The sequence below is a fragment of the Haemaphysalis longicornis genome, unplaced genomic scaffold (genome assembly GCF_048455015.1).
Source record: "Haemaphysalis longicornis isolate Haplotype H1 unplaced genomic scaffold, Haemaphysalis longicornis Haplotype H1 scaffold_3, whole genome shotgun sequence".
In the NCBI taxonomy this organism is placed as follows: domain Eukaryota; kingdom Metazoa; phylum Arthropoda; class Arachnida; order Ixodida; family Ixodidae; genus Haemaphysalis; species Haemaphysalis longicornis.
Genome location: NW_027526335.1, coordinates 183,650,896 through 183,663,554, shown reverse-complemented (window position 1 = coordinate 183,663,554; position 12,659 = coordinate 183,650,896). Strand labels below are relative to the sequence as shown.

The following is a 12,659-nucleotide window of genomic DNA, read 5'->3' as shown; positions in this document are numbered from 1 at the left end:
CCCGGACTGTCGGCAGTTCTCGCTGCAGCCGCAGTCGTGACATCACTACAACCCTTCGGACAGGGGCGGGAGAAGAAACGAAATAAGGGGAAAGGTAGAAGGCCAAAAAGAAGTAGGTAGCGGCGTTGCTTAAGAGACATAAAATATTTGACACAGCGGCCATATCTATGGCCGAGCAGAGATGGACGACGATCGCTTGCCTGAACTAAGAATAGGGGAGGGAAAGCCTAAGCCCTTTTTGAAAAGCGTGCATGCACAAAAGATTTTCGTTGATGAGGCAAACGTGAAAAACAGCCGGCAGCCGCCCCCGTCCTTTTTTCCCCGCCGCGAACCACGTGATCCTCCGCGTCACGGAGACGTCACAACATCTCGAACCCAACCCGCTCTTCAGACCGGCGTGCAGCGCCTGTTGTAAGAAATAGCTATATAAGCGACCGATTTATGCTTGAACAGTGCATATAGTGTAAAGGTAGCGTCCAACAGACCCTACAGTACGGTGTAACAAGCTCTGCTGCCGCGGACATCCCGGAGGGCATCGCTGCCCTTTCAGAGAACGAATATGCTTACCAAGGTACGTGAGTTAAGTGTCATCTAAAAAAAATGCTCACATTTCGAAGGTTTTGCTCGTACCAATTGCACCTGTGCTATGAGGCTCACTGTAATTGAGGGCTCCGGATTATTTTCACTAGCTATCCCAACACACGGACGTTTCAGTTTTTCGCCTCGATCGGAGAAACAGCTTCTGCGGCGGGGATCAAAACCTCGTCCTTGGTCTAAGCAGGACAATGCCTTAGCCAATGAGCCATGGCGGCTTGAAACGTGACATCTCAGGGTTCTTGACCAAATTGTTGATCTAATGGTGTTAAATGTGCACCGTGCAAGCTTGTTACTGATCGTGCTCAGACTCTACGACACTAAAGGGCAACAAAAGAAGTCTTGAGTATAGTCGTAGACATTGACGGACCACTAGGTCAGCTGTAAGCTGACCTAGTCTCTAATCTTTTCCACCCGATGTGCGCGCAGATTTTTCCGCGAAAAGTGCTTTGAAGGGTGTCTCTTTTTTCATCACCTCCCCCGGACGATATGGCAGCAAAGGTTCTGATGCCGTACATGGGGAGCCCGTACTCACGACCTTCGGATTACGCGTCCGGTGGTTTACCAATTGCACCACAAGGGCGGCTGTCGTCTACAGCATCTTTCTGTGCGGCTTAAGTCAATTTAACGGTATCCCATTCTTAGGAGTGGCAGCCAGGCCCGCTACCTTTTTTCTTTGTTATACCTCCTTAAATGCTAATTTCCTCTTGACGCAGGCGATCCTCGTGGCCTTCGCTGCTGCAGTTGTGGTTCACTCGCAGCCACGGGGCAGTGGCTTGTCCTACAGTGGTGGCGGTGGTAGCTTTCCCTGGATTAATAGTGGCGGTGCCTGGCCTATTAAGGTAAGACGGTGACGATGTGCGAACTAAACGTACAAGGAAAGTAGACTGAAATAGGAATAGAGATGCTTGTGCATAAATCGTAGAAATTTGAAGTGTTTGCTTAGTGGACATGATATAGCTGGGCGTGGTTATGGTACCAACATAAGCAGTGGTTAGGGAAGGCAAGCAGAGGTGTCTTGTTCTCAGCCCCTTCTGAAATTTTCGATCCCGCATTGGTGGAAGGGGGTTAAAAAGGCGGTGAACTGTGTTTAATTTCTAAAAACCACTACCGATAGTTGTCTGATTGATTGATTGTAGGGTTTGGCGCGCCAACGCAACGCAGACGATGAGGCGCGCCGTAGTCGAGGTCTCCGGATTAATGACCACCTGGGGATCTTTAAAGGAGCCATGAAGAGAAAATGCAAGGTCGTTTTACTCGAAAGATTTCGTGTTTTATAGTGCCCCAACGCTTGTCCGGATGCAAACGATGCTTTAATTACTGAGAAATTATTGAATTCGAGTTAAAGTTTTGATTTTCCCGCTAAATCGCTTGTTTTCTGGGTCTGCAATGACATCACAGGAACTGACCGCTCTGCAGCCTAGAGCACCTTGATTCACGCGTCCGCCGTGCAGGTTAGAGACCAAGCAATTTTTTTAACTTCCTTGGTAGAGACACGTATACGCTGGCGCCGCCATTTTGGGTCGCTCGCTCGCCGCCGAAGCAAGTCATTGTATCAAAACCGCGCTAAAATTATCGCCGCAACGTGGTTTACTGGCGAAGTTTGAATCATCTTACATGTTTCGCGTTGCTAGGTATCGTGGGAAACGAAAAGAACAACGCGTTGAGCACGTTGACCCAATTGCGGCGGCATGGGACCGTTCAAAGGGTGTCTCCAGCTTGCACGGGGGTGCTGGCCTCTAGGTACCCTACGGTGGCGTTCCCGCGCTTCTTTACGTTACCTGAACGTAGATGGTGCCACCATACCGTGGCAAGCCATTGGTTTGTTTTTGACCGTAATTAGACCTGGCTTGTTTTTGCTCTGGGAGAAAATCTTCGTTCCATAACACACTGCCCGCTCGACAAACATGGTCACGTAAGACACCGTTGCTTGCGTCAATCGGCCAGTGTCGTCTGAGACAACCCCAAAGCCCCACGGTGCTGTGCAGCTAAACCAAGCATAGTGCGCGCAGTAAAGCAGTACGCATCAGTACTTCTATGTTTACATCTGCTTTCGTAACTACCACTGATTGTCCTACCATTCTTATTGCTTTGTAAAGAATGTCCCCTAAATTTAAGCGCAAATCACTCGTTCGGCTAGGTTATAAGGTCTACCTAATTTGCGTCTGTTTGTGGCCGCATCCGCCCATCGCAGAGTTGGCTTGTATGACATCATAGGTTTTGTAGCGGGTAATGAGCTGGTGGGTCGCATGGCCATTTTCTTTTTTCCTAACTATGTAGCTTAGTTGAGCGAAGTATACGTTATAAGTTATAACGAGTTATAAGTATATACGTTATAACGAGGCAACCTTTTGAGTGAACCAGACTTGTGTTTTCTATTCATGGCTCCTTTAACGTGCGCCGAAATATCGTACAGACGGGCGTTTTTGCTTTTCGACTCTATCAAAAAAGCGGCCGCCGCCGCCGGGAATCAGACCGGCGACCTCGTGCTCAGCAGCGCAACGCCTTAGCCACTGAGCCACCGCGGTGGGTAGATATTTATCTGAATTTTGCAGCTACATACCAACCACATCAGCATATGGAGTATAATCCCCTTCATATTATATTTCCGTGTGTCAGCGTAAGAGAGCTGACATACGGAAGTATAATATGGAGAGGATCGAATGCAGTGTAAAAGCGGAGGTAGCCTGAAAGCAGTGAAGAGGCGTCTTGGCGTGGGGAAAAATCAGATGTATGCACTTAAAGGGAAGCAAGGCAATGTCATCACAAATAGGGATAAGATAGCCACAGTAGCCTAGGAATTCTATAGGAAGTCACTACGTGATGTCCTATAGAACTTCTATAGAACCCCGTGACATTCTATAGAACCTAGGTACAGTAGCCGGGATATCTAGGATAACGCCGAACGAGAAAGTAGCTCAGCGGAGATAGATATCCCACCAGTAACGACCGAAGAAGTAAGGAAGGCTTTGAAAGAAATAAAAGGGGGCAAAGCACGTGCATAGTGAGGATCAGATAACAGGAGTCCTTTCGAAGGATGGCGGAGAAATTATAATAGAAAAACTGCCAAACCTGTATACGCAATGCCTTATTACCGCAAGCGTACCGGAATCTTGGAAGAACACGAACATAATCCTAATACATAAGAAAGGTGACATGAAGGATTTGAAAACTTACAGGCCGATCAGCTTACTGTCAGTCGTCTACAAGTTACTTATCAAAGTAATCGCTAACAGAATTTCTGCAAACTTAGATTTCAGTCAACCGAAAGAACGAGCAGGGTTCCGTAAAGGCTATTCAACAATGGAACATATTCACACGATCAATCAGGTGATAGAGATGGGAGATGAGTATACTGAACCCCTTTATATAGTCTTCATAGATAATGAGAAAGCATTTTACTCGGTCGAAACCTCAGCAGTCAATTAGGCATTACGAAACCAGGTGGTAGATGAGCATTATGCAAGAATCATCATCATCATCATCATCACCAGCCTATCTACGCCCACTGCAGGGCAAAGGCCTCTCCCATTATTCTCCAATTACCTCGGTCCTGTGCCAACTGTGACCAATTTATCCCCGCAAACTTCTTGATCTCATCTGCCCATCTAAATTTCTGCCGCCCACTGCAACGCTTGCCTTCCCTAGGGATCCACTCTGCTACCCTTAATGACCAGCGGTTATCTTGCCTTCGCATTACATGCCCTGCCCACGTCCATTTCTTCTTCTTAATTTCTACTAATATGTCTTTAACACCAGTTTGCTCCCTGACCCACTCCGCTCTCTTCTTGTCCCTTAATGTTACACTTATCATTTTCCGCTCCATTGCCCGCTGAGTCGTTCTCAATTTAAGTTGAACCCTCTTAGTGAGCCTCCAAGTTTCTGCCCCGTAGGTGAGTACCGGTAAGATGCAGCTGTCATATACTTTCTTCTTCAGCGACAATGGTAGGCTGCTATTCATTATCTGAGAATGTCTCCCATATGCACCCCACCCCATTCTGATCCTTCTAATTATCTCTGCCTCATGGTTGGGATCTGGGGTCACAACATGGCCTAAGTAGACATATTCGCTTACCACTTCCACTGCCTCGCCACCTATCTCAAACTGCTGTGCTGTCCCGAGGTTATTGATCATTACTTTAGTTTTCTGCATATTAATTTTCAGGCCCACGGTTCTACTCTGTTCGCCCAGTGCGGAAAGCATGCTTTGCAATTCGTCCCCCGAGTTACTTAGCAAGGCAACGTCATCAGCAAATCTGAGGTTACTGAGGTATTCTCCATTAACCCTTACTCCCACCTGTTCCCAATCAGATGTATGCACTTAAGGATAAGCAAGGCAATGTCATCACAAATAGGGATAAACTAGTCACAGTGCCGAGGAGTTCTATAGGGATCTGTACAGTAGCCGGGACATACAGGATAATGCCGAACGAGACAGTAGCTCAGAGGAGATAGACATCCCACCAGTAACGACCGAAGAAGTAAGGAAGGCTTTGAAAGAAATGAAAGGGGGCAAAGCACCTGGTGAGGATCAGATAACAGCAGACCTCTTGAAGGATGGCGGCGAAGTTGTACTTGAAAAACTGGCAAACCTGCATACGCAATGCCTAATGACCACAATGGTACCGGAATCTTGGAAGAACGCGAACATCAACCTAATTCATAAGAAAGGTGACATGAAGGACTTGAAAAATTACAGGCCGATCAGCTTACTGTCAGTCGTCTACAAGGTATTTACCAAGGTAATCGCTAACCGAATCTCTGCAACCTTAGATTTCAGTCAACCTAAAGAACAAGCAGGGTTCCGTAAAGGTTATTCAACAATGGACCATGTTCACACGATCAATCAGGTGATAGAGAAGTGCGCTGAGTATTCTGAACCCCAATATATAGCCTTCATAGATTATGAGAAAGCATTTGACTCAGTCGAAACCCTAGCAGTCATTCAGGCATTACGGAAGCAGGGGGTAGATGAGCATTATGTAAGAATACTAGAGGATATCTACAATGGGTCTACAGCTACCATCATCCTCCATAGGGAGAGCAGTAAAATACCTATGAGGAAGGGTGTAAGACAAGGAGACACAATCTCTCCAATGTTATTCACAGCATGCTTACAAGAAGTATTCAGAACGTTGGATGCAAGAATACTAGAGGATATTTACAATGGGTCCACAGCTACCATCATCCTTTATAAGGTGAGCAGTAAAATACCTATAAGGAAGGGCGTCAGACATGGAGACGCAATCTCTCCAATGTTATTCACAGCATGTTTACAAGAAGTATTCTTAACGTTGGGAACAGGTAGGAGTAAGGGTTAATAGACATACCTCAGTCACCTCAGATATGCTGATGATGTTGCCTTGCTAAGGTACTCTGGGGTCGAATTGCAAAGAATGCTTTCTGCACTGGACAAACAGAGTAGAACAGTGGGCCTGAAAATTAATATGCAGAAAACCAAAGTAATGATCAATAACTCTGGGACAGCACAGCGGTTTGAGGTAGGTGGCGAGGCAGTGGAAGTGGTAAGCGAATATATCTACTTAGGAAAGGTCGTGACCCCGGATCACGATCATGGGGCAGAAATAGTTAGAAGGATAAGAATGGGGTGAAGTGCATACGGCAGACATTCTCAGATAATGAATGGCAGCCTACCATAGTCCCTGGCGAAGAACGTGTATGGCAGCTGCAACTTACCGGTACTCACCTTCGGGGCAGAAACTTGGAGGCTCACTAAGAGGGTTCAACTTAATTAAATTGAGGACGACTCAGCGGGCAATGGAGCGGAAAATGATAGGTGTAACATTAAGGGACAAGAAGAGAGTGGAGTGGGTCAGGGAACAAACGCGTGTTAAGGACATATTAGTAGAAATTAAGAAGAAGAAATGGACGTGGGCAGGGCATGTAATGCGAAGGCAAGATAACCGTTGGTCAATAAGGGTAACAATGTGGATCCCGAGAGAAGGCAAGCGTTGCAGGTGGCGGCAGAAAGTTAGATGGGCAGATGAGATCAAGAAGTTTGCGGGGATAAATTGGTCGCAGTTAGCACAGGACCGGGGTAATTGGAAATTAATGGGAGAAGCCTTGGCCCTGCAGTGGGCGTAGATAGGCTGGTGATGATGATGATGTTGATAACCAAACACATACGGCTTCGATGTCTACTCTCAACAAGACATCAGGCATTTTGAAATCTCCCTGGAAAAAACATGAAAAAAACGACCAGAAGATCAACTTTGGGACCGCATGGCTTTTTGAAGTTTTTGGAATCTTACTTGTTAAGTGATTTCTGTTTTATGGGTCTCGTTAATTTTTCTTGCCTTTGTTGTGTCCCTTTTACTTCTTCCCCCTCTTGGTCTTTTCATCTGGTCCGCCTCTCACCAGCGACACTAAGTCTAGCGTATTTTTACAGTGCAGTAACAACCCTTCATTCGTACCAAAATAAGGCAAATTTTAATTTTATGTTAGTCGCACTCACTGTCGACATTTATGTTCCGTTAATTTTAAAAGTCGCTTAGCGCGTAGTTCTCCTAATACAAAGTCAAACCGTACATACGAGACTCCCAGAATGCAACAAAACTGGAGTGTGTTCAATTACTTATTGTGGTCATATACATAGCTCTTATTCTTCCTCGTTTTGGGCTGCACAAAGTGGCTATCTTGAATGAGGCTCCGCTTTTTTATGTTGTGTTCAATAAACATAAAATCATTAAAGAAAACTCCCCCGCATTTCCCCGAGGGGGAGAATGTGAAAGTGCGAATGCACGGTTGTCGGCCCGCTTGCGGCGCTTGCGCTCGGCCCCCGCAGCCCACCGCCTCGCCGCCTTCACTTCCATCTCTTCCATCGGGTTTGTAGTATCACGTGTACACCACGCAGTTATCAAGCCGCTATAACGCCGCTGAGTCGCCAACGCACGCCGCTGACGACGTAGTTTGAATGCGTTAAAGATATAAGGCGCGTCACTAACACTGATATCAGCGTCGCGTCCGTGGCTTGGTCGGTAGAGCGTCGCGCTGCGGCCGGAAAGTCCTCGGATCGAAACCTGGCGCCGGATGCTGTTTCTTTTTTAAATATAGAGGAGCACTGCGGACGCCGCCGCCGCCGCCGCCGGCGGTGGATGGTTTGGGGTCGCTTATAAAGTGCATTCGCACTTAAAACTCACTGAAGCTCAAGGTCATGAAAACCCGCGGGAACGGCTTAAAGCTGTTATCGATGAGATTGTGCGGCACAGTTCCCCATATGCGTGCTATGAAGGAGAAACAGACGAGAAAATAGATGGGTTTGTGTGTAGCGTAATTCACGAAACTGATTTGATTTGACAACACAAGGTTCGGCACAGAGGAGACACAATAAAAAAAATCATCATCATCATCATCAATACCACCAGCCTATCTACGCCCACTGCAGGACAAAGGCCTCTCCCATTAATCTCGAATTATCCCGGTCCGGTGATGACTGCGACCAATTTATCCCCGCAAACTTCTTGACCTCATCTGCCCATCTAACGTTCTGCCATCCCCTGCCCCGCTTGCCTTCTCTAGTGTTCCACTCGGTTACCCTTAATGACAAACGGTTATCTTGCCTTCGCCCACGTCCATTTCTTCTTCGTAATTTCTGCTAATGTGTCCTTCACGCGCGTTGGTTCCCTGCCCCACCCCACTCTATTCTTGTCCTTTAATGTTAGACCTTTCATCTTTCGTTCCATTGCTGGCTGAGTCGCCCCCAATTTAAGTCGAACCCTCTTAGTGAGCCTCCAAGTTTCTGCCCCGTAGGTGAGTACCGGTAAGATGCAGCTGTCATACACTTTCTTCTTCAGCGAGAAAGGTAGAACGCCTGCCGAAGACACTCCACCCCATTCTTATGCTTCTGAAGACCATTTGTGCTTATTTGCAGCACGGGTGTGCATGGTTTTGAAACGTGCCAAATTATATTAAGGCAGTAAACATCGATTGTATCATTAGGAAGAGAACGGCGCAATGGCAGCAGTAGGGGGACGGTTTACACGTTCGCGTAGATGCGTTCACCAGCGAAAGCTTACACGAGAACCTCATTATCTGTCAAGAGCCTAATTTGCCGTATGTAGAAGCAGAAGAAAACGAAATGAGCAAGGAACACGACAACAACTAGATAAAGCAGTTCCCTTTAGCGTGAAAGCCGTCTGAACAGTGATTCGCCATAGGGGCTGTGGCGCTGTTTAAACGCCCTTTGCTACCATCCCGACACCCTTCCCCCCTCTCTCTCTCTCCTCTCTTGATGAGGTTTGTTCAATGTAATTCAATTTTTCCGCCTTCGCAGTTCACGCGCGCCTTCTTCTGGGATAGCACGCATCCTCGTTTTATCTTGACGTTCTTTTTCTGCTTCAAACAGCACGAGCGGGAGTTCTTCTTTTTGCGCGTGGTTTCATCTTGCACGTGCTAGAGCTTTTTGCGCCATTTCTAACGCGGCGTTTATAGGCGGTGGCGACGGTGATGGCGACGGTGTTGTAACCGAGCCAGTACAGACATAAAGACAACTGCGGAGGAAAGTGTGGTGAAGTGTCAGGAGAAAGGCAGTATGGTGAGCCCGCACGAGACTGCGCCGCGGCACCTGGCGGAAGTGTGAGGGGGAGAGTGCACGCGCTGCTATGGCGTCATCTCTCTCACTGCCTCCCCCTTACACTTTCGCCGACGTCGCCGCCATGTCTTCTTCCTCACACTTTCACCACAGCTGCTTTTCCATTCGTGGTTCACCCGAACCACGTAGCATTTGCGCGGGATGTTGAAACGTGATTTGCAATAACGTAATTGCAGGTGGTGGCGACGCGCTGCGTGATAACGGCATAGGTATGCGCGCCGCCGTGCGTTCTCTGATCACGTGATCACTTCCTGAGACGTAGCAGATATGCGCCGTGACCGAGAAGACTGCAGTTCCGCTGCGCACAAATTTCGCATTAGGGAGTCGAGTAATCGTCAGCGCTTTTTTTCCTTCTTCGGAGGCCACTTTTTTCGCTTACTATCGTGAAAACCAAGGTAATGAGCAATCCTAACTAAGTGGACACGGGGACTGCCGGTTAATTACATAAATTTTGCCTCAAATGTACCTGCAGTTTTCTTTGCGCTAAATAATGGGGGCATGTATGGCAAGTCTCCACGGTTCCGGGAGTTTCAAACGGTTCTGCTATAAACCTCTTGTTCATGCATTCTCTTATCTTTCGGCCGTAAGGCTGAATGGGGGACAAGAGGGCATTTTTTTCGAATTTTCTGTTTGGGTCTGTGACGCCGCGTGGCGGCGCTGGCTAGACAGCGCCACTGCGGACGAGCTACAGCGACAAGCCGGTCCCCTGAAGTAGTCTGCAGTTAATATGCGCTCGTGTTCTTTTCGATTGCTTTACGCGCATCTCGCCACAACATCCCGCCAAATAGTATCTGGAAACTATCCCTGACACCTACGAAGCCTATTCACTTCGAGATAGTCATCAGCCGAGCGTCACATTACTATAAGCCTTACGCACCAGCCAGGTGGCGCTATACTGGCAAAGAGGCTATATCGGACGTCAGTGTAGTGCCCTCACCCGCGTTTCCCAATTCCCATGCGTTTGCTCTGTTGGCCAACTAGAGCTCGGCGCTTCCGATATTGTCATGGCATGGGCTCTAGCCTGTCACCAGTGTGAGGTCCAGGGTTTATGTACCTCATTCGGCAAAAAACTAAAAATAATTTGCCGCACAGAAGAGTTTACAGCATCGCAAAACCGGCCGGTACAGTGACGAGGCTCTCCCACCTTCGAGTGCACCGATGGTCGTATAAGTAGACTAAGAGCTTAGAGAAGGCGGATGCATGTACTACACAGTAGAACGATTTATGCCCGTTCCCTGTACCATGGTCGGGCCAGTGCAGGAGTCGTGTTGGACGATTTCGGAAGAGTTAAAACTTGAGCTGGTTGGTACATATCCGGGGTTGTGTCGGTGCTCGGCCCGCTGTTGTTTTTATCATACATGAATGATATAACTACTATTGTAAAGACACTGTGAAATGTTATGCTGATGATTGTTTGACTTATATGTCTGTAAGCTGTACTGATAACCAATTCGAGTTGAACAACTGCCTTCAAGATTTGGAATTGTGGCGTTGCGAATGGTGTATGCGAAATAACTTTAAGAAAACAACATATGTACACATCACTAACAAGAAAAATGTTCTCAATTTTCAGTACAACATCGGGAGCAACCATCTCTGTAAAACGTCCTGTTTTAAATACTTAGGGGTGACAATTACGAACAACTTCACGTTGCATCGTCATATTGAATCGGTTCGTTCTGAGTCATTTAAAAAACTTTTTTCTAAGAGCGAAGTTGCGTAAAACACCAAAGGACGTTAAACGGCTTGCGTGCAAAACATATATTCGACCTAGACTAGAGTATGCCTCCGTGGTTTGGGGCCCCCACCAGAAACACTTGGTCACCTGGTTAGAACTAATTCAGAGGCTTGCAGCACGATTTGTATGCTCTAGATACAGGAGGCTGGATTCAATTACTGATATGATCAATTCGTGAAATTTAGAATCACTGGAAATTAGAAGACGAAAACAAAAACATAAAACATTATTTCGTATCATACAAGGGCTACTAAAAATACTAAAAAAGTCGAGTACATACTCCTGCCAGGAAAACGCAGCGCGAGATTAAATCATGAAGCTTCCAGTAAACATTTCAACGCTCGCCTTGACATTTTTTGGTGGTCATTTTTTCCAGATGTTATAGAACAATGGAATCGCTTACCGCACATTATTGTAATAGCACAGATGTGCAAACTTTTGATAGCGAAGTTGATGCTTATTTTAGTCATGGTTGAAATACTGCCAATTCTGTTGCTGTGTGCATTGCTTTGTCATTGCCTTTTCTTGTTTTTTTCTATTTTCTATTCGTACTAGCTATTTTACTCCTTCTCTGCTATGACCCTCAGGCGAGGATTGACAGTATCAACAAATAAAATAAATAAATACGTTTCAGTCTCCTGTCCGCTCCGTTCCGTCTGCTCCGCTGCCCCTTTGTTACAAAGATATTGGCAGACGTGTGCTATCACTTGATTTTAGTTCGTCTGTGCAGCCGTTGCGGAAAAGAGTGGTTAAAAACGCCGACGTGAGATTGGAGCCCTTTAGGTGAAAAAGGAAATCTCGAGAACGACACTGCGGAGGTAATAGAAAGAGCAGAAATAAATTTAGAAAGTATAGATATTTCCGCGTTTGTGGTTCCAGTTTCATTTAAGATTGGAATAATACCTTTGTCTCTTTTTTTCCCCAACCATCACATTCGTTTCTACCAACCTTTATACCCCCTTGGCCTCCACCAGCCAATGCCATATGCGCCGACCTATCACCCGTGGCCCCAGTTCCAGCAAATGCCATACCAGCAGACCTTTTACCCGCCGTACCAGATTGACATTTTCCCGGCGACCAAGGTCCAGCAAATGCCGTACCAGATTGACATTTTCCCGACGACCAAGCAGACCCAGTTCGAGCCGTACATTAAAACCTGGAGCAATGGTGGTGGACTGCAGGGTTAACAGGATGAAAATTGTATCTGCTGCACCTTCAACCAATGTTAGAACATCGGTGTGCATTATTACGCACTCGCGCCATACGTTGCTCATTCCTCTGTTTCTCCGACGAGCAAGGTTGAGCAGCTTCAGCCTGTAACGACGGTTCACTCTTCGGTGACTGGAGTGAAAGTAAAACAAAGTCTTTGAAATATTGTACTGTCGCTCCAGAGCCCCAAGTACGTGTCTTTGGCCAATAAACTATATTCCAGAAATGCGCATGTCTTCTCATATTTATTCGCTTTTTCCTGCACAAATCATTCCAAACCTCTTACAGAAATCATTCAAACCCGTCCGGAAGGCCATGTCTTCCGACGAGCATCCACTCTCGCCGGCCCTGCGCTAGTTGATCTACTCCCATATATCACTGAACCACAACATCCCATTGCTTTGCCGCTTCCGCCATGGGACAACTTCCTCATCGTTCTCCCACAGCCACTCCGCGTCACCGGTCCTACGCTTCACCATCTAACGAACACAGACGCACGGCTCCAAC

General features: G+C 46.9%; 1 protein-coding gene across 1 annotated transcript; it reads left to right on the top strand.

The window, feature by feature from the left end:
* Positions 1 to 378: 378 nt before the first annotated feature.
* Positions 379 to 12,369, top strand: LOC144173610 (uncharacterized). The gene is made up of 3 exons (XM_077701960.1): positions 379 to 571; positions 1,311 to 1,436; positions 11,918 to 12,369. Exons 1-3 carry the CDS (start codon positions 560 to 562, stop codon positions 12,128 to 12,130), a joined length of 351 nt encoding a protein of 116 aa, XP_077558086.1. The 5' UTR covers positions 379 to 559; the 3' UTR covers positions 12,131 to 12,369.
* The last annotated feature ends 290 nt before the right edge of the window (positions 12,370 to 12,659 follow it).